Source organism: Cryptotermes secundus, unplaced genomic scaffold (assembly GCF_002891405.2).
Source record: "Cryptotermes secundus unplaced genomic scaffold, Csec_1.0 scaffold1090, whole genome shotgun sequence".
NCBI classification, from domain to species: Eukaryota; Metazoa; Arthropoda; class Insecta; order Blattodea; family Kalotermitidae; genus Cryptotermes; species Cryptotermes secundus.
The window spans coordinates 478867-499489 of record NW_019734379.1 but is presented as its reverse complement, the minus strand read 5'-3'; the positions used below and the strand labels follow the sequence as shown (position 1 = coordinate 499489).

Sequence of the window (20623 nt, the reverse complement as noted above, 5' to 3'; positions counted from 1 at the left end):
AAGTGCTCAATAAATCCATTGACCAATTCACACCCCGTCTATAGTCACGCACCATAAATCGTGACAATAAGAATAATTAACGATTGCCGAATTTAGGCACTGAGAGTGGATAACTGTTGATGTTAATTTAGTTTTTGGGTTACACAATGTGAGTGGAAGATGGTGTAGGTACAAGCTGTCTCCATCTTCAGGGTCGAGATGAGCAGGGTGCGTACGTGCTCTTGCTTCAACAGAAAAACGGGGGTTGCTCGATCGTCAGCAGAAAACAATAAGCAATGCTCCACAGCATGGCGCGTCCTCAGGTTGCGGATGGAGGAGATGGCCTCCAGATATGGAGGGTAGCTGTAAATACATTGAATAAGCAATCGCGGACAGCCGACAAGAGGTAGTCCAGTTTCGGGGTTGCGCGTCGGGCTAACAACACCTCACCGCAAAAAAAAAAGCTTGTTACGAAACGTCATAAAGGACCTCGGACTTGTTGGCAGAGGGCTCTTGTGAACACGGTAATGAATACGCGAGATCCACAAAATGTTTGGAAGTTCTTGCGTAGCAGCACAACTGGCGGCTTCTCAAGAAGTTAGTTATGACTATTATTTTTTTTTATTACTGTTAGTGGGGTGGGACTAAGTCCCTTGTACTGCGGCCACTTCTGGCCTATTGTACCAGCCCCAGATGATAGGTGAGGGTGATTGTGGAGCAATTGGTGGAATGAAGATTGGCAGGGGAAACCGAAATAGTTGGAGAAAACCTGCCCCAGCGCCACTTTGTCAACCAAAAATCCCACCTGACCAGACCCGGGATCGAACCCGGATCGCCGCGGTAGGAAGCCAGCGACTAACCGCTTAAGCTATGGCGCGGCCTAGTTATGACTAACGAACCCTAAAATGTACAGTATCTTCAAAAGGTGGGCAACATGCACACATCCACGTGGTGTAACAACCCAAGAATTGAATGAACGCCAATAACAATAGCGATTTTAAATAAGATGGGAACCGGACTAATTTGATTCGCGATAGGGGTCAGTGGCGAGTTCTTGCGGACATGGTTATGAACATTGAGGGATTTCTTGACTAGCTGAGCGAATATGAGCTTTTCGAGAAGGACTCTGCTCCATACAGACAAAAGCTTTAGCAGGAAACGTCGTCTCAAGAACGCAACTTATTAGAAACCATATATTAATTAACTAAGTAACTCCATGGAGCTGAGCCCTTTTTCAAAAGCCGCCAGTTGTGCAGCTACTCAAGAACGTACCAGCATATTAAGGCACTCGAGGGTTGATTACCGTGTTCATAAAAGCCCTCTACTGGTCCCTATCCAGTCCATACCATCCCATCCTATCACTATAATGTGTAGCTTAATAGTATCCTTCCATCTATGTCTAGGCCTTCCTAGTGGTCTATTACCTTATGGCTTTCCCAGTAAAATCCTATATGCATTACTCTTCGCTCCCATGCGTGCTACATGTCCTGTCCATCTCACCTTACTTGATTTGATCATTATATGTATACTCGGCGAAGAGAAGTTTTACAAAGCATACATAGGCACGCAGATCTTCTTCAAACAGCGGCCGAAACAGAACCAGAATAAGGAGCACTATGCAATAAGCCGTACACAGTTGAATCTATTGATTTTGATACTGTCAGGCACAGGAATAGCATACTCGTACATCATTGTCAGTGCCAGGGCTAATGCATAGTGTGACTCTTCTTACGTTCCCATGCACGTAGCATTAAAAGCTTTTGTAATGGCCAAAAACATCGAGGCAGAAGCTCTGAACGGGATTTGCACATTTTCACCAACTCTGGATATGAAAAACTGGAACGCCGTCTGTCCGAGTCTCCATATCTTCACATACGTATGTGTCCCTCGCTAGCGCCAGTCCGGCCTCACAGCGCTCCTAGATCACAAAATTGCGATATTTTCGAAAGAGGCTAGAACGATTTCGATTAAATTTCAGTCGCATATGGAGACTATCTCTCTCCAACTAATACCGAGGTCAAGATTGGTGGAGCGATACCTCCAATCCCCCATACGTCTTAATGGCGTGATAATTAAGCATAGGGAAATCTTCACCTTTCACCGTCTATATGACGAAATGCGTGCAATGATTTTGCACCGAGTTTCTGTAGTCCGATAGAAGTTCACTTATGTTTCGGAGGAATCTTCTGCATCCATTTTTAGGGCAGAAGAGTAACTCGAGCAAGCTACAGAACGTAGCCCTTCCTTCGGTTTCCGAATAACAGCCACGATTCGGAGCAAACTAGCTGCACTGACACCGAAATGAAGAACACAGCGGCTCTCAGATTATTCAGCTTCATGGCCCTATAAAGCAGTGGTAACTATATGTACCACGTGCTTTAACATTTAAAAACCCCCTATTTCGTCCATACAGTGTATTTATATGTTTCGTACGATTTTCACAACGAAGAGCGATGATTTCCTCCGTCACCATCAACCGGCTGCTAACGCAATGTGTTCCCAGTGAGGTAGGAACTGGATCTTAAATACTAATTACATGCTGGAGTCAAGGTTCTCACAACGGTCATTGTATTATTTCCTGGGGCCGATCACAGTAGCCGCGTGGTCTAAGGCAAAAACTGTCTTCACCCGCTGGAACACTGGGGTCGTGGGTTCGAATCTCACTCGAGGTATGGATGTCTGTATGCGTTTATGTTTCTGTTGTTCGGTGTGTAGGCAGCGGCCCTGCAACGGGTTGATCCCCCAAGGAGTCTTATCGACTGTGTATAGAGTAAAAAACTGAAAAGGCGGCCAAGGCCCAACGAATGGCTGTAGAGCTACAACAGAATTGTCTCCTGGGACGTAACTTTGTATAGACCGGTACAAGTTAAACGATGTTTTGAGTAGTTACTGAGTTGAGGTTCATTACAAACAGAACTGTGTCCAAGTAATATCGGGTTTCTGTGGTACAGATGTGCAGTTCGTACAAACATACAAACTGCAATACGCACGAACCGGTTACTACGTGTACTACTACCACTACTGCACCCTTACTATTTCTGCTCTCAGTCCATTTCTCACATTTTACATTTTAGCTTCCAGCCAAACTCAGAGGGGTGTTTGTTTTGGAGCAGCGCACTGCCTCCATCTTCAAGGTGAAACAGTAAGCCAAGCAACCAGCAAGACGTCCTGCCGTCTGTGTCCACGCCTTGATACCCATTTCTTTGGCTTACTCTCCGACCCTGAAGATGGAGGCAGTGTTCTACCGGACTACACGACGTCAAGTCCCTGAAAACTGTAGATGAATTTCAGACCTCAGAGACTTACGACCATTCCGAACGGAGCTTGAAAGAAGAGCGACAATAGAAAACTGCGGTCCGGAAGTTGCATGTAAATGGTGAGCAAGGTCGCGCGGTGGGGGCAGGGGGTGAGACGTCACTGACAAGGATCAATTGCTGCGGTAATGAATAAAACCCGCATTTCGTATTTACCTCAGTCTGTCTTCCAGAAATACACCAAGGCAGGCTTATGATATTACAGCTTTCTGTCTGAAGTAAATATACTAAGGCAACCCCTCCTCCTCGCCTCACAGACCACGAAGCGATCAGCCTTGGGTAGGGCGCGCGCTGGGACAACTACAGTCTAACCAAGATTTAAGGGTCCCTCATTATCAGGTCTCATTTCTGTCCGCTCCGAAATACGAGGGAGAGTCGGTAAGTAGGTCACACACAGACACAAAACGTAAAACATGTGATATTCGAACGTGGAAAAAATAACTCCATGCAATAGAGTCCTGCTTGAAAAAAAACTAATAGTTCAGCTAATTAAGAAATTCTTCATCTTCTACAAGTCGGACTGTCGCGGGTTCGATTCCCGATGAGATCACTGGATTTTTCAATTGACCTAATCCTTCCAGCCGTCAGCCTCTAACACAAATGAGTACCATGACGTGAAGCTGACTGCTCACCTGCATCTAGTGCCGAGCTTGAGAACGCATGGAACTACACCTCCGCAACGAATGACTGTAGTAGTGGTAATGGAGGTGCTTGGTTCGAATCTCGGCCGGAACACTGGCTATCTTCACTGAGAGGTTTTTATTGTTTACTTGTCCCTCCAGGCAAATTACCGGGTTAGTATCTCCTTCCAAATCCTTTCAAATTCATCTGTCATCCCACCATTCGACGCTACACAGTCTGCCTACCCACAGCATCGTAACATAACCTCCAGTCCCCCATATATCCTCTTGTCGTGGTGCGTCCAACTGCCGGCACTCTTATTTTTATGCACCCGGTTAGGCCAATTTGTGCCTCCTCCCCCGCGCTATTACAGCAGGAGGGGTACTGATTACAGACTCCAACTGTTACTGATAGAGAGGCTCCACAACTGCTGGAGACAGGGGATAGCCTGAAAATAACTCAATACACGGTTGCCACACGCCCGAGATATGGGTCAAGGCGAAACTTAACATGAGCAGCAGCGGTAACATCTGCGCGGCGAAGGGGCATTCCTGAAACTCGGGTTCACCCGCCCGGACCCAGCAGAATCTGAATAGTTCTGTGGGTCTACACGCACAGGCAGCAGGTACTTACTTGCTTCTCGGCCCTAGGGTTCTATGACAACTTTAGCCTTCATCACGACAGGTTCCTGTTCATCTGTTATTCACATTTTGCCTCCACCCCTTTATCTGACCTCTCGTAAATACGTAATTCTCTACATCTTCCGGACATCTGACCATGGGCCTGTCCACTTCCTTCTCCCTTGTTTTTTTTTAATTTTTTTATTCCTAGTGCGGTGGGACTAAGTCCCTTGTACTGCGGCAACTTCTGGCCTACTGCACCAGCCCCAGATGACAGGTGAGGGTGATTGTGGAGCAATTGGTGGAATGAAGATTGGTAGGGGAAATCGAAGTACTCGGAGAAAACCTGCCCCAGCGCCACTTTGTCCACCACAAATCCCACATGACCAGACGCGGGATCGAATGCGGGCCGCCGAGGTGAGAAGCCAGCGTCTAACCGCTTGAGCTACGGCGCTGCATCTCCCTTCGGTTTACTTCGAACATATGCATTAATTTAAAAATCACTGTTTTCTGGGAAGTGACAAAACTACAGTCTGGTAGATCCTTACTAACATTTAGGAAGACCCAACAGCCTCTATCTTCATGGTATAAAAGTCAGTACTGTTTGTAACAGTGACTTATGGATGCTGAATGATGCGACAGTGGCCCAAAATTGAGGCTCTATAAGGAATTCGCCAGGAGATACTGAGGAGAACCACGCAAATCTCATGGCAGTCGGACACCCAGTCGAGAAACGTTACCACAGGCTGCTGCAGCGTCAAAGCTCAAGACTTGCATTCAGAAGGTGTTTGGTTAGAATTTCGGATGGGACACCGGGCAATCCGGACGAAGGATCGTATTGGTTTTACTCAGCCACTTTGCATAAATTCTAGGATATTACCTCGATCAGATCATGGTCGCTTCCTTCCAAATTCTTCCCAGTTCATCAACCATCCTATGTACCATCCGACTCTATAGTCTAAATACTGAAAGAATTGTTAAATAACCCAAGAGACCAACTTTGCTGGAATCTGGAAGTGTAGCCATATAATAGAGTGCTATACATCAACTTTGATAATCAAACGTGGGATAGCTGGAATGCAGCTAGCGAGAGGCGAGCTGAAGGTAAAATCAATAAGCTCTCTTGACGGAGGGCCGCTGTGTGCGGAGGTACATTGCAAAACAGAGCAGTTCCCTTCCCGCACCTGTGTTTCTGCAATTACTTCTTACGAAGGTTTGTTTATCTGGAAGTATGCAGAGATCTCGACTCGGCACTTTCACGTTCACAGGATATGGTTTTGTTCTACATGTTCTTCTACTTCCACGTACGCTGCAATATTTCGTTCTGTGTTCTGTACACAAAGTGCATAAAATTAACGCACAGTGGGGGAGTCCTGTGTGTTCATCCACATGATTCTCCTCAGACACGCTAACCGCCAACAACCCAGAAGTAGACTACCTCCTGATCTGGTAGAATATACCAAGGGAAGGAGGCTGGAGTGGTTGTGTAGGAGCATGTGATCAGAATGGAAACTAGGCTTGTTACGAAAATTTTTAAAAGTAAACCCAGAATGTACAGTAGATGAAATCTGAGAAGGTCCTGATTTTATGAAATGTGGAAGATGCAGAGGACGATATATGAGAGACGAAAGTGAAGAGCTGGAGGGAAAAGGCAAATGATAGAGAAGAATGGGCATCTGTTGTAAAGGAGGCCAAGGTTCTTTCTTAGGGGGTGATGTAAGGATTCAGCCGTCATAAAATATCTGTCTCTCAAATTTCGGTGTCTAATGGTAAACTGTAACAGGGGTCGGGATAGCTCAGCAGGTATCGCGATTGGTTACGGGCTGCAGGGCTGGGTTTCGAATATCGGCTCTGAGGCTCACACAGCCTCCTATCCAATATGTATCGGGCGGTCCTTCTCTTGCTGTAAAGCAGGTGGGAGCGTGAAGCTGACCACTCACCTACATCTAGTGCTGAGGTCTAGAAAGAATAAACTATACCTCTACTCTCCCATATGTCTCCATGGCTAATGCTTGATTTTCTCGGGGGGGGGGGAAGAAAGATCGCGTGCAATTCAAGAAATACAGATCTCAATAAATCACACATGTTCCATTTTTAGCACTGTGATATATTCCCGACTGTGCACTGATATGAGTGTGCTAGCGCGGGCTAGCATCAGTGCCTCCTGCCAGTGCTGCTAAGAAGCGTACGTAGGACACAACAAATGAATGTGAGAGGATCAGTATATGGATTCAGAGCCGGGGGCAAAGTTGAAGAAGCCAGTACAAAACGCGACGCCATAGCAACAGACAAGGCATCGTAAGACGGCAACGGGACTCCTTGTACAGTTGGAAGTAACAGGAAAACTTGGAAGGTTTCACTTATATCAGGTCGCACTGAAATCTTTTCAATTTACTGCGTTCCATCCTCAGGGGAATGTAATAATAAGACATCCAGTGATTTTCAGCGACTGAGTTCCTATACACCGCAGTGAGTGGTCAGCTTCACGCTCTGGCAGCCACTGAAGGGGAGGCTCGGTGGGCCGAGAGCCGATCTTGAACTTACTGGAACTGGAATTATGACCCCTCGGTCGTCCAGCCCGCAGCCAATCGTCATACCCGGGCTCTAACTAGTGCCGAGGTCAAGAAAATGTGGATCTATACATCCACTCCCCCATACGTCTTCATGGCGCAGTGCTTAAGTACAGGGACAACTTTATCTTTATCAGGCAAAATAACTGGAAGTTTACACGAAGGTTCAGATGCTTTTATTAGAGTATCTCGCTCTGCCCCCCCCCCGTGCCGAGAGCACATTGCGGTTGCCATGGGAACGAAGCCATGGCCATCTCATTTATTAATTTTACAGATGAAATATCTGAATGCGCTTAAAATGTGACGTTGTGCGATATTCTTGAAATATTATTTACATAANACCACAAATCCCACTTGACCAGACCCCGAGATCGAACCCGTGCCACCACGGTGGGAAGCCAGTGACTAACAGCTTGAGCTATGGCGCGACCAGAGGCTCCCACTTACTCTATACAGGTGGCTCACAGATGGCGGTGAGGTCAGCCTTACGCGTTGGATCCCTTTACCCCCAAGAAGATTCCTGGTACTTATTTCTGTTAGAACCTGAGTCGACCCCAAGGCTATAATGCAGCTGGAAGGATTAGGTCATTTGAAAAATCCACCTTATCAGGACTCGAACCCGCGACCTTCCGGCTTGTAGCATAGTGCCTCAACTAACTACGCTACCGCGTGCCCCTTGATCATTATGTATGTTTAGGAAATACAATAATTCTTCCGGTGTTTTTTTTATTACTAGTGGGGTGGGACTAAGTCCCTTGTACTGCGGCCACTTCTGGCCTATTGTACCAGCGCCAGATGATAGGTGAGGGTGATTGTGGAGCAATTGGTGGAATGAAGATTGGCAGGGGAAACCCAAGTACTCGGAGAAAACCTGCCACAGCGCCACTTTGTCCTCCACAAATCCCACTTGACCAGACCCGGGATGGAACCCGGGCCACCGCGATGGGAAGCCAGCGACTAACCGCTTGAGCTATGGCGCGGCCCTCATTCATCAGATACACTGAGAGAAATTACAAAACCGTCGGTCGGACTAGCGGTTAATTCTATCGAGATTCGAAAGCGTACCTCGCAAACAAACGCACGAAGCGTTACCTCCGGTGGGTCTGGTAGTGGCGGTTCACCCATGCGAATGCTGGGATATTACCCCACGTCAGGGAAAGACCTTATTTCCACATTGTTTTTAATCCACTATTCATCAACTGTGTTATCATTCGACACTCTGTAAGCTGAGCTACTGAAAGTGTTAAATAAACCGTAAACAAATAACATCAACCGGGATGGAAATAGAGACCAGACAGTTCAGCCAGACGGTCGCTGCTTCATTATCCGTAGCAAGCATTTCTAAGCAACCGGTACCCTTGAAATGGACGTAACGTGCTTGCTATGTAGGCTCATATCTTCCGAAACGTCATAAGAAATATCACATGTCCGATATTAAAATGCGAAACTTTTCGTATGGAATCTTCTTCATAGCTCAAACCACTGAACATTGCGTCTGTAAGAGAACCTGGCGAGGCAGTTCTTCGTTCTTGTTACACTGTGTATGATGAGATATGACAAAAGCAACAAAACAATTTCGTAAACTAAACAACATCGTTTTATTACAGTCGATAAAGTACGCCGTTTCAAGCGAACAAACCTAAGAAGATGCAAAAGGAACAAATAAAGACATATAAGCAAGTAACTAGTTTCATATGCGTACTGGAAAACGGAAGACGACTTTATAATTTCTTACTGCACGTAGAAAACCTACCCAAACGTCGACGCAGAGAATTCATGTATCGAGATTGTACAAGCATACAGTGTACACGTTACGGGCGTGTCCGGAAGAAGACTCTACGTCTGAAATACGAGTAAATTAAGACTACTTCGAGCTCTTTACTTGTAATAAACAAAATATTAAATTCACATGGAACTATTCACTGTTAGTTTAAGGAAGGTAAAGCTATCCCTGTAACAGGCCGAGGAGGACCGTAAGGTTGTGAGACGTCGAGGATCCCAAATTTTCTAGACAACAGGCTCAAGATGGCGGTGAGATTACCAGTCTCACGTGCCGACCGCCGTTTACACCCAGGAAGATTCCTGGTATTCATTTCTGTTAGAGACTGGGTCAACACGATACTAAAATTGGCGACAATTCAAAGTGAGATACACCCACTGAATGGACAGACAACAAATGTAACATATATAAATTCTACCGTCAACGCAACAATTGTTTATTAACATATATAGCACTACATGTTTCGACCCAAAACGGGCCATCCTCAGATGCTGCAAGTTTCACACACTCAACCACTGAGCTGCAACTCTCACATTCCCATCTATATACACATGGTCCACAAACTGTTACTCTCTATATACATTCAATTCATCAACTAGACTAGACATTGATTCAAACAAGAATCATACATGTGATTAAACAGCAAGAATAACAATTAAGTTAAAACTAATTAAATTCGCTTAGTGGGGGTGGAGTCAAACTGGGTCCACTCGGCACCGCGGCCACTGACTGGCCTATTGTAGCCTGCCCCGGGTGATTATTATGATGGAGAATTTGGTGGAATGAAGATTGGCAGGGAAAACCGAAGTACTCGGAGAAAACCCGCCCCAGCGCCACTTTGTCCACCACAAATCCCACTTGATCGAACCCAGGCTGCCGCGATGGGAAGCCAGCGATTAACCGCTTGAGCTATGGCGCGGCCTAAGTTAAAACTAAATTTAACAATTGATTCTTAAAGAAAGTCGTGAGCTGTGACGAGTTTCGTGTCTGTTGTAGTAGACCGCGCATTGTCTTCATCAGAGTCTTCTGTTGCTTGCTGTGTTAACTTTCCCTAGAGAGTGAACTGCTCCTCTTTCAGACTGTCGGATGCCAATTTATTGTTAATCTTGTGCTGTCAATTTTACGCGGCGTATTTCTGCTGCATCCGATTCTTACAGCGTTAGCAAGTACCACGTGGTCTGCGTATTTTCTTTACATTTCCATGTCCCGGACGGCTAACGGTCGCTGCGGACATGAGCACTCTTCACTCGAGAGAATGCAGTGAATATCTATCCGTTAGCCGAGGGGCAGGCAACTGAACGAGAGAGCAACCCACAGGCGCCAGAGATGGCGTGCCCTGGGTGCTCGTAACCCAATTGGGAGTGTGGTCATGCTGGGCAGAGAGGGAGTGATAAGAATGATTAATGAAAATTGAAAGTGGTTTCTTATGCGGGACTCAAACCTGTAATGGAAGGATAAGGGTGGAGGGGGGAAAGAACAGGTATAGCTTCCGGCAACAACGACTGGAAAAGGTTTCCCGTCGTATATCAAAACTCACCCCTATATCATCCACCACAAAAACATTTAGAAATAAAAAAAAAACTGCCCCTGGAGCAGCAAGTTGCTTCCTATGTAATTATTTCAAACATAACGGAAGAGCTATATGTGTTTCTTATGGAACGCGTCATGTCCGATACACTGAGATATGCAGGTTTGCAGTCTAATGTATCAACTGTGAAAGTTGCTTTGACTCCAACGATACGGTGATTAGATACAGAGAAATATAAATCACCGCAGAAGAAGCAGCCATAGCACAGCATTCGCCTCGATGGACTGAGAACATTCAAGTTTCCTTATATCGCAGGATCGTCCGGTCAATAACAATTTAAGTTCTATTACTAACAACATGGCCTTTACAAATTTGCTGTGCCCAGAAAGTGCTAAAATAAACAATCAATTGCACTGAGCAATCCCATCTTCAGAACCTGACAGTCAGTCAGTTGAGTGAAACGACAGCAGAGGCCTCCGAAACGTCGTCTTTGTCTCCGAATTGAGCCTACTGGTTCCAAGTCCCGTAACTTTGAAACTGTGAAGGAATGCAGTCTGTGGGGGCTGCGTGCGGTATTTTAAGCTGTAACGCTACTGCTCGTCACAGATAAGGCTAAAAATGTAAGAGAGTTTTTGTTTCATGGGGCTTATCAATTGGAGGGCCCTGCAGTCATGATGCAGGCACGCTATACACCACTGCACCCCTCCGGGAAACTGACGACAGTTAGAAAACAAGTAGGTCTACAGTTTAAGCTTTCCATTCTTCCGGAAGTCAATAAAATGCCAGTAAGCATTTAAAAAGTAACCGTGTCGTAGGGAATGCTCCTTGAAAAGTTTTCTTTCTATTGTTCTTGTTGTTGACGTTTCGGAGATGAGTGAAACCGAATCCACTGTCACCACGGCTTCAAACATGCCAATTTTTGTTGGTTATTTAACGACGTCTACAATAGCTATACTATACATGGTGGAATGAATGATGAACAGTAGAGAGTTCAGAACGAAGCTGTCATGGCCTAATCGAAGCCCTCTCCTGTAATTTGCCTGGGGGTACCGAGGAAAACAACGAACATCTCGATCAGGAAAATGTCCCGGCCGAGATCCGAACAAGGCGGCTCCGGAATATAAGTCCACAGCGTTGCCACTTGTACCAGCCCCTCATGATAGAAGGGATGATTTTCAAAACTTTTTTATCACCCCATTCGTTGCCGTAACGTGAGGAATTTCGGGGTCTTCCGCGAAATTCCGCTGGTCTCCATGTGCAGACAAAACAGCCGACTGCCTTTCACACTAAAATCGCTCTTTATTCTCAGAATCACGAGACATATAAATGCAGAGGTGTTTAGTGTTAAGGCAGGTGGTACATGTAGCAACCATTGTGCTTCAAAGGTTTGATTAAAGGACGCAGAGAAAGACTCGAAGCAATGGAAATAAAAATGCAACAAAAATACCATGAATCTTGGCGGGGTCAAGGTCTGGATTTTAGTTCTTTTTTCCGGCTGTAAATAGCCATTATTTGTGAAGACCGTGGCGGAAGCAGTAGGAGGGCGTCTGTCCCTGAAGGCGACGCGACGCCAGCGCCGTCTAGATGACGGTGCTATATCTGTATCTGGCCGACAGGTCGGGCGGTTGAATGTACGGATACCAACTGGCGATGTTGGGGACCACGTGTGATCAGTGGCTATTGAGGCCCGGGGTTCGATTCTTGGCGACTGCTGTCAGTCGATTTACCGTTATGTTTCATCTATACACATCCAGTCGAATAACTAACAAGAAAACTAATAAATAAATGAAATAACTAACAAATCGGGGAAGCTCAGACCGTATAGCGACTGGCTACGGGCTGGACGACCGAGGGGTCGGAGTTCGAGTCCCGGTAGGATCAAGAATTTTCACTTATCGTCCAGACCGCTTCTGGGGCCCACACAGCCTCCTATCCAATACCTACCGGGGGTCCTTCCGCGGGGGTAAAGCGGCTGGGACGTGAAGCTGACAACTCACATCCAACTAGTACCGAGATTAAGAATACGTGGCTCTATACTTCCACTCCCCATACGTCTTCATGGCGTAGTGCTTAATTACACGTAGTTAGGCACAGGGACAACTTAACTAAGAAGCCAGCTGCATAATTAACCAGCTACGAGAGCTTACTGTGTGGAAACAGCTGCATTTAAACCAATGCCTTGAGACGACGCTCCGCAGACCTGAAGATTACTGAACTGGATGCGAGGTTGTCAGAGCGGTGACTATGAAATGTATGGTCTTTTGCGCTGTAACGCCGTGTAGTTCGCAGAGATTCCAACGTTTCGGAGGAATACATCGCATCCAACGTCATAGCAGAAATGCAAGCCAAGCAAAAAACCAGGAAGAAGCAGGCGACAAGTTGAGGACCCGGCCCTCGGGGGCCACCCCTAGCATAACTTAACCTAACTTTTCCTTCTTGTTACTCCAAAACTACAAGGCGTTAGACATTGAGAAGACAGCGCCCTTTATTAGAACCGTGTTTACGGATGCTACCAAATGAAACAGGAAATGGTAACCGACCACTACTCGCATCCCACTCAGGTACAGCAACAGGACACACTGCAGTCACGTTCGATTGTTTGGAGTCGTCGTAACTAGGTTACGGGCCTAATTAGCAAGAAGTGAACGTGAATCAATATTAATGCGAGCGGAGCAAATCCTGATTGATGTACAGTTCACTCAGTAAGTAGCTGACCCGACGGGCACCCTTGTTTGTACAATCGATGCAGATTAAAGGTGCCTGATGACAAGATTGATCTAACAGAAATGAAGTAGGCAAAGATTCGAGGGACATACATATTGATGAGCCTGCTTCTTTTTTCATTTATCGCTGATCAGGGTGTCTGGTATGTTTTCGAACTAAAGAATTCTGAAACAACTGAATATTTTACTTGGTAGGATTCTCTGGGCAGAGTATCGGCGCTCTGCATACACAGGACAACTCAGTGTTGTTAAGAAGTGTGTGCACGGCGCACCACTTCCGGCCCGTTGGCTTTATAACCTCCAGTTCTTGCACACATTTTGATTGTGCCACGCAACAAGACTGAGACACGCACTTAGACGTTCCTCTCTGCTGTGCAGATAACAAAGACATCAGGGCTGACATCACGTCATATATAAAAAAACAAGAATATATAATTATATTTCGATATTTTCCTAGAAGAACTGGGCACGCGCTATCGTATTTGGTTGAAGCAATATGCTACAAGCCGGAATATCGCGGATTCGATTCCCGACGGGCTCATTGGATTCTTCGATTGATCTAATCCTTCCATCCACGCTATGGCACTGGGGTCGACTCAGCCACTAACAGAAATGAGTACCAGGAATCTTCATGGGGGTAAAGGGCGGCCGGCGCATAAGGCGTAAGGGTGACAACCTCATCTGTGAGCTTATTGTCTAGAAAATGTGGGAGCCTCGACGACTCACAACCCTATGGACCCCAACGGCCTGTTACAGGGATAGGTTTTCCTTTTACCTGAAAGAAATGATGTGCTTCTTTTTGTGCAGTGAGACCTATTATGACGTGTGATCTAACAGCAATGTTTCACACTAAAATTTTCCGCAAACTCAGTTTGCACTGCTCTACGTTCCTCCAAAACTGATTAGTCATTCTTCGTGTAAACTGTATGAAACAAGATGCAGTTCTAAAATTTAAAATTTGAGACTAATCTGAAATGTTCACGAGCCACATCTGGCCTGCCTCTCGTACTTTCAACAACTTTGCCGTCCAAACTTTTCCGAGCGAGGGGAACTACAGAAAATAAACTGATGACAGCGAGCATCGGAATTCGATGCGCGGGCTCTTGGTATAGAATGCAGCGCCTCTTGAGTTTCGTACAAGTTTATAGCTAAGGGTCTTAATTAGTATTCCAGCGCGGGGGGGGGCGAATTGGAAAGCTAGGAACGACTCCATTCACTTATGTACCGGCAGCAAAACTTATGATAATGTATGCAAATCCTCTTAAAGTTTAATGTTAATCATATACTTGTAACGTAGAACTGAAATATACTTTATTTTCTCGCATTAATTTCGTATTCTTCCGCTGGGCGGATAAACTGAGACGCCCTTGTTCTTATCGCCAGGAGTCCCTTTAAGGTTGTTATATTTTAGCGTCCTGTTACACTGATTCATGTCCATGGTTTATGCTGACCATCTTACAGTGTATACACTTTTTCACCTTATTCTTCACTTCCACGCTACATATTTCAGCACTAATGTGCCATCTTCAGGTGTCTTTATGCACGTTAAACTACTGTACTGCATGCCATAATGTCTTCATTCTAAAATGACTAAAATCTGTATTCGTCATATAGGTCGATGAATTCTAAATAATAAAACTTTTCAGGATTCTTCCTACGCCGCACTCAAACACGCGAATTACGCCAATCCTCTTTTACGTGAGCATTCTTCCTCCATATATTTGTGTATCGTGTTCTGAGTTGTGTTTTGCTCCTGTTACTGCATGCGTTGTTCTGCGTTGTACCTGAAGATGACACATTAGTGCTGAAACATGTAGTGTGGAAGTGAAGAATAAGGTGAAGAAGTGTATACACTGTAAGACGGTCCCTTTAAGTCATTTAAAATTTAAGTAATTTCCAGTTTTTAATTTGCCTATAGAACCGATCGACTGTATGGACCACAGGGAGACACTGACTCCTGCTGCAAAATGAATTTCAAAACAAGAGCAAATTCTACCTTGGGGGGGGGGAGGGGGGGCATAGCCCCTGAGAGAAGAGAAAATGAGCATAATATGTATATAAACGACACGGGACGAAGGAATAAATAGAAAACAGAGCGGAAGGAAGAAAGGAAGAAGAGATATACAGATGGAAAGAAAAACGAGCAGAGAAAGAAGAAATGAAAGTGAGACTGTACACGTTCTAAAGATGTGTATGAAAGACAGGGAAGTGAGTGACGGCCAATGCGAGGCAGCTCTGCGTGCAGCAGTGTGAGGAACGGGGGAAGGCGCCCTCTGCAGAGTATTGTCTTCTTGGATGTGACGTGTATAAAATTACTGACGGGTTGCTTACATTTTCACCCCGAAGACAGAGGCATTACGTTCCTCACAAACGTAGGTAAATGTCTACCAAACTTCACGGCGGATCCCGCAGTGCGCACGAATATAAGTACCGAGCAGGTTGATCTAGTAATAATGCTCTAGACATGCATTCGGGAGTTGCTCGGTTCGAATCTTGGCAGGGCTACCGGCTACACTGGCTGATCCTAATCGGTTTTCCTCGGCCCCTCTAGGCAAATTCCGGGACAACATCTCGATTAGGCTGTAACTGCTTCCTTTCAAATCCTTTTTCAATTCATCAGCCATCCTACCTTTCGGTGTTACATCGTCTCGACATGGACAGGGTCACAGATTGAACGCAGCCCACCATACAACTCCAACACAAACTGGGCTGACAGCAGCCGCGCACTGAGGGAACGAGAAGACGCGTCGCGTCGCGTCGGTTAGCATGACAATACGGAATTTGTTGACCAGCTGAACGAGTAGCGCGATGCAACCAAGCTGTACACTGTCAGCAGCGCTTCTGAGTATCCCTGTGTGTGCTGCACAAAGCCTGCACTGCCAGAGACCATATAGGTATTAATAGAATGAAGAAGTCAAAGAGGATGAGATGGGCAGGGCGTGTATTATAAATGGGGGAGAAGAGGAATACATATAGGATATTCGTGGGAAGGCCAGAACGAAAGAAACCACTAGGAAGACCAAGACATAGGTGGATGGATATTAAAATGGACCTTAGAGAGATAGGACATGATGGGTGAGCCGAGATAGAGCAGTCGGTATGGCAACTGGCTATGGGCTGGACGACCGAGGGGTCGGGGTTCGAGTCTCGGTATGGTCAAGAATTTTCTTCACGTCGTCCAGACCGGCTCTGGAGCCCACCCAGCCTCCGATCTAATGGGTACCGGGGCTGTTTATCAGGGAGCAGAATGGCTGGGACGTGAAACTGACCACTCACCTCCAGACACTGCCGAGGTCAAGAAAACGTGGATCTATACATCCACTCCCCCATACGTCTTCATGGCATAGTGCTTAGTCAAGCACAGGGACAACTTTACTTACTTAGAGGGGCAGGATGGGGTGGTATGGAATGGATTGATCTGGCTATGGATAGGGATTAGTGAAGGGCTCTTGTGAACCAGGTAATGAACATTCGGGTTCCATAAAATGCTGGGAAGTTCTTGAGTAGCTGCACAACTGCCGGCTTCTCAAGAAGGGTTCAGCTTAGGTACTCATGCGCAAATAGAAATACGAAGCTGCGCAGTAACAATGACTCAGACATAGACTAGACAAAGGGCAGACACATCCTCTCGTCGGAGAGGCCACCCTATGACGAAAGACACTGCAAGTGTCTAAGCAACTGAAACAAAAATCTGGCAACGAACCCCAAAAACGGCTCGACACCAAGATCGATTGAGAGGCGGTGGCAGCGTTACTTGGCTCGAAGCAGATAAGAAAGTTGGTGCCCCGAGCCGACACTGACCCAATGAACCCACTTATCGCACATACCCACAACTGGCGCTGCGAAGCAGTGTCTGGCATTTCACATAACTTACTCATTACTGGCGTGCAGACATTCACAGTCTGCGCCTGCCGTTCCCTTGTATAGCATAACACTATGTGAGTGTATGGAGGGACATGGAGGTAAATCATTGTACATTCACAACTTCAATATTCGTTGGCGGTGCCAGCTTCGCGCTCCAGTCGCTTTTTCCCCACACATGCAGCCTGTAATCCTCATCGAACAGTAGGCTGCATGGCTCCAGAGAGTGACTGGGCGAGGCAGCAAAATCTGTCAGCAGTTCTTTGAACTGTCCTTACACCAGGGGTGTACAATTGCTTTAAATCGACCTTGCGAGAAAACAGCCGTAAATTACGAGAAGTTGTCATGTAAGCATCAAATCGAATTTCGAGCTTATCAATATATAAGAATGGAAACAACAAATTCTTGTACTGTGGACTCCCAAGACATATTGGAGAGGGCCAAACTATCTATTTCAGATTACACAATGCTTTCTATGCTATGCACGAATGAGTACAAACCTGTAAATAACATAGCTCAAGCGGTTAGTCGCTGGCTTCCCACCGCGGCGGCCCGGGTTCGATCCCGGGTCTGGTCAAGTGGGATTTGTGGTGGACAAAGTGGCGCTGGGGCAGGTTTTCTCCGAGTACTTCGGTTTCCCCTGCCAACTTCATTCCACCAATTACTCCACAATCACCCTCACCTATCATCTGGGGCTGGCACAATAAGCCAGAAGTGGCCGCAGTACAAGGGACTTAGTCTCACCCCACTAACAATTAAAAAAAACAGTATTATTACAGTAAATGAGAATCGCCGCGGGCCGCACTACTTAAACTCCTGCCTTACTGGCACGGTACACTGGGGGACAAGCTTATGATACAAATGAAGCTGGAATTTCGACTTATTTCATGACCCTGCCAGTGTTTGGCCACATCGTGCTCGATGACAAGGTGATTGATGATCGCTAAATAGCGATCGTGGCCGGGAACTGCCTGGAGGGACTGAGGAAAACTAAAAAATCCTCAGACTACCTGCTGCCTCGGCCGGCATTCGAACCGAGCATTTTCCGAATAAAAGTCTTGAGTGTTGCCGCTAGACCAACCCGTTCGGCAAGACAAAACAAAAACGAGGTAAAATAATTACAAATTGAGGGGCGGTAGGAGGAGAGTCAGGAACTCGTGGTTACGCAGGCGGAAGGTCCATTAGAAACGCCGGTACCTTAGCTACCAAACTACACGGCGCCATATTCTAGAAGCTAACTTAATAGGATTTCATACGGAGCTGGTACAGCAAGCTGCAGAACAATCAGACTTTTTGCTCTCCCCGACGATCCACTGGTGTGGACAAATCCAATATTGCGAGATGCAGGAAATTGAAAGCTGTAGCCATCCATATCGCGCTGAATTATTGCAGTTGGGCTGGCCCCACAGTGGCGGAAGGGGACACGAGAGTGGACACGTGTACGTGAACTCAACGGAGCACAGTCAGTCTGGACAATCTTACAGTCGTCCCTTATGGAACCCGGATGTTCGGTACGATGTTCTCAAGCGTCAGCAGGCAGGATCTAGTTCACAACCTCTCCCGGGTCTGGTCAAGTGGGATTTGTGGTGGACAAAGTGGCGCTGGGGCAGGTTTTCTCCGAGTACTTCGGTTTCCCCTGCCAGTCTTCATTCCACCAATTGCTCTACAATCAGCCTCACATATCATCTGGTGCTGTACAATAGGCCATAAGTGGCCGCAGTACAAGGGACCCCACTAGCAATAAAAAAAAGTTCACATCCTCACACTCCGGAACCCTCCGCCTCGATCTCCCGCGCCATCTCTAAGACTTCTTCCTCAATTCGTGTCACATGCTTCACCAGTCTTATCCTTCCAAACAACAGAGCCGAAGAGTACAAAGTGAAGGTCCGCAATATGGAATTTTCTCTAATTCTTTATCACTTCATATGAGGGATGCAAGAGAGTTTCAGCATTCTCAGCACCGCTTAATCTGAGTAACACTTCGAACATGAAATCGTTTTCAAAATGGACATTCTTTACATATATGAAGACGTAAAAATCCGATATCCGGGTGCTCTGTTTTCCTTGTAGCTGCCACATGGGGTGCCAATAGCGTTTCTTCCTGTGTTGCAGGTGACAGTACACCCAGCGGTGACTCCAAGTAGCAAGATGCCGCGAGCCTCCACTGTGCACATAGCAACATGGAAGCGGCCGCAACATCTTTCGCAGGTCAGCTATGGTCGACATGCGATATATATCGATATATTACAAATGTTAGGCAGGTTATTCTGTTAAATCTGAGTGCAGATAATAAATATAGGTCGATATATGTCGATTTGTGAATCGATAAAACACAAACTGTAAAAAACACACAATTTTTGTAAATGTAAATAAGCACAATTAATGTCATCTCGATACATAAATCGATCAATACCGCATAATAAAATGTCGCAAGCGATACAGACAAAAGTTTGTATCGATACAGCATAAGTATCCATTTTCCTACGAACCTAAGTAGACCACCCTGAGAGCTTCCAGAGGGCCATTAGTTGAATCCCCTGGCATCACAAAGAGGTGAATGATGAGCTTCAAGTGAAATCACCCCTGGTATCCAGTGGAGAGAAAATCGAGTGAGCCTCAGAGCCGGTATGGACAAAGCGGTGGAAAAACAAGCCCGTAACCCTATTGGGAATCGAAGTCCGATCATTCTATGATTAATTTAACTAGGCTATTTCATTATTTTATGCAACATACGGTTCAAAAGAGTGATATAAAAAAGCACATAGCTAAAATGTCTCAGAAAATAACTGCCTAACGTCCAGGAGCATGTCTTTGTCACGAACTGTGAAACAAACCGTAAGATAAGCAAATCCTGTGTATTTAGTAAGGAAGCAGACAACTGTCATCTAGTGAGACATTTCTCACTCTTAGGAAACGGTCGACAGTCCTGAGAACGTTTCCGACACGAACAGTCTGGACAAGGCAGCTGTTTCTCGGACCGCCCGCTGTCATATCTTTGCTGTCGCGTGTTCCACGTTTTTCTTCCTGGTTTATAACGGCAAAAGAACAGAGCACATAAAAGTGGCTTCCAACGTGGAGGCCGCGCAACCTTTGATGGGGCGGAGTTGAGGCCATGAGACAGAAATGAAATTTTTGTTGTAAAATTAAGCCGAAATAATCTCTTAGATGCATTTAAGCACCTCTTCCATAAGCAGAACGACTGGATTTCAACATATTTCGATATTATTCACAGCATGGTGCAGCATTAGCATTTTTAGAACTCGAATTCCATACTTGCAGTTTTGGCACTGCACTAATAACGAGTCGGTGACTATAAACACTAACACAAATACGAGTCCAAAAGGTAACGTCTGTTACAACAAAAGAACTGGGGGGGCGTCATATAAAAATGTTTCGGAACCACTGATATTAAACACTAAACGCCAGAGCATTAAGCCCTGTTTCTTCACAGAATTACTCATATTTAATACCTTGCGAGCTAACCTGAATGTGGTTTCTCACAAGCCACAGGCTTAGCAGTGCCTCATATACAACTTTAAAGGAGGAACAATCAAATTAACAAATTAAAGTTTACTCGTGTAATTAAGGAAGAATCGGAAATGAGGAGTCAAATGAGATCCCAAAATC

General features: G+C 45.8%; 2 protein-coding genes across 4 annotated transcripts in view; one reads left to right on the top strand and one right to left on the bottom strand.

Moving 5' to 3' along the window:
- Positions 1–20623, bottom strand: part of LOC111868961 (mediator of RNA polymerase II transcription subunit 20) — a 344422-nt gene that overhangs the window by 95728 nt on the left and 228071 nt on the right. The window lies entirely within an intron of this gene.
- LOC117282668 (facilitated trehalose transporter Tret1-like) overlaps positions 1–20623 on the top strand; it is a 109095-nt gene that overhangs the window by 62509 nt on the left and 25963 nt on the right. The window contains exon 2 of the mRNA XM_033753248.1: positions 19109–19204. Within this exon, the coding sequence (XP_033609139.1) occupies positions 19109–19204 (96 nt within the window). The remainder of the gene's footprint in view (positions 1–19108; positions 19205–20623) is intronic.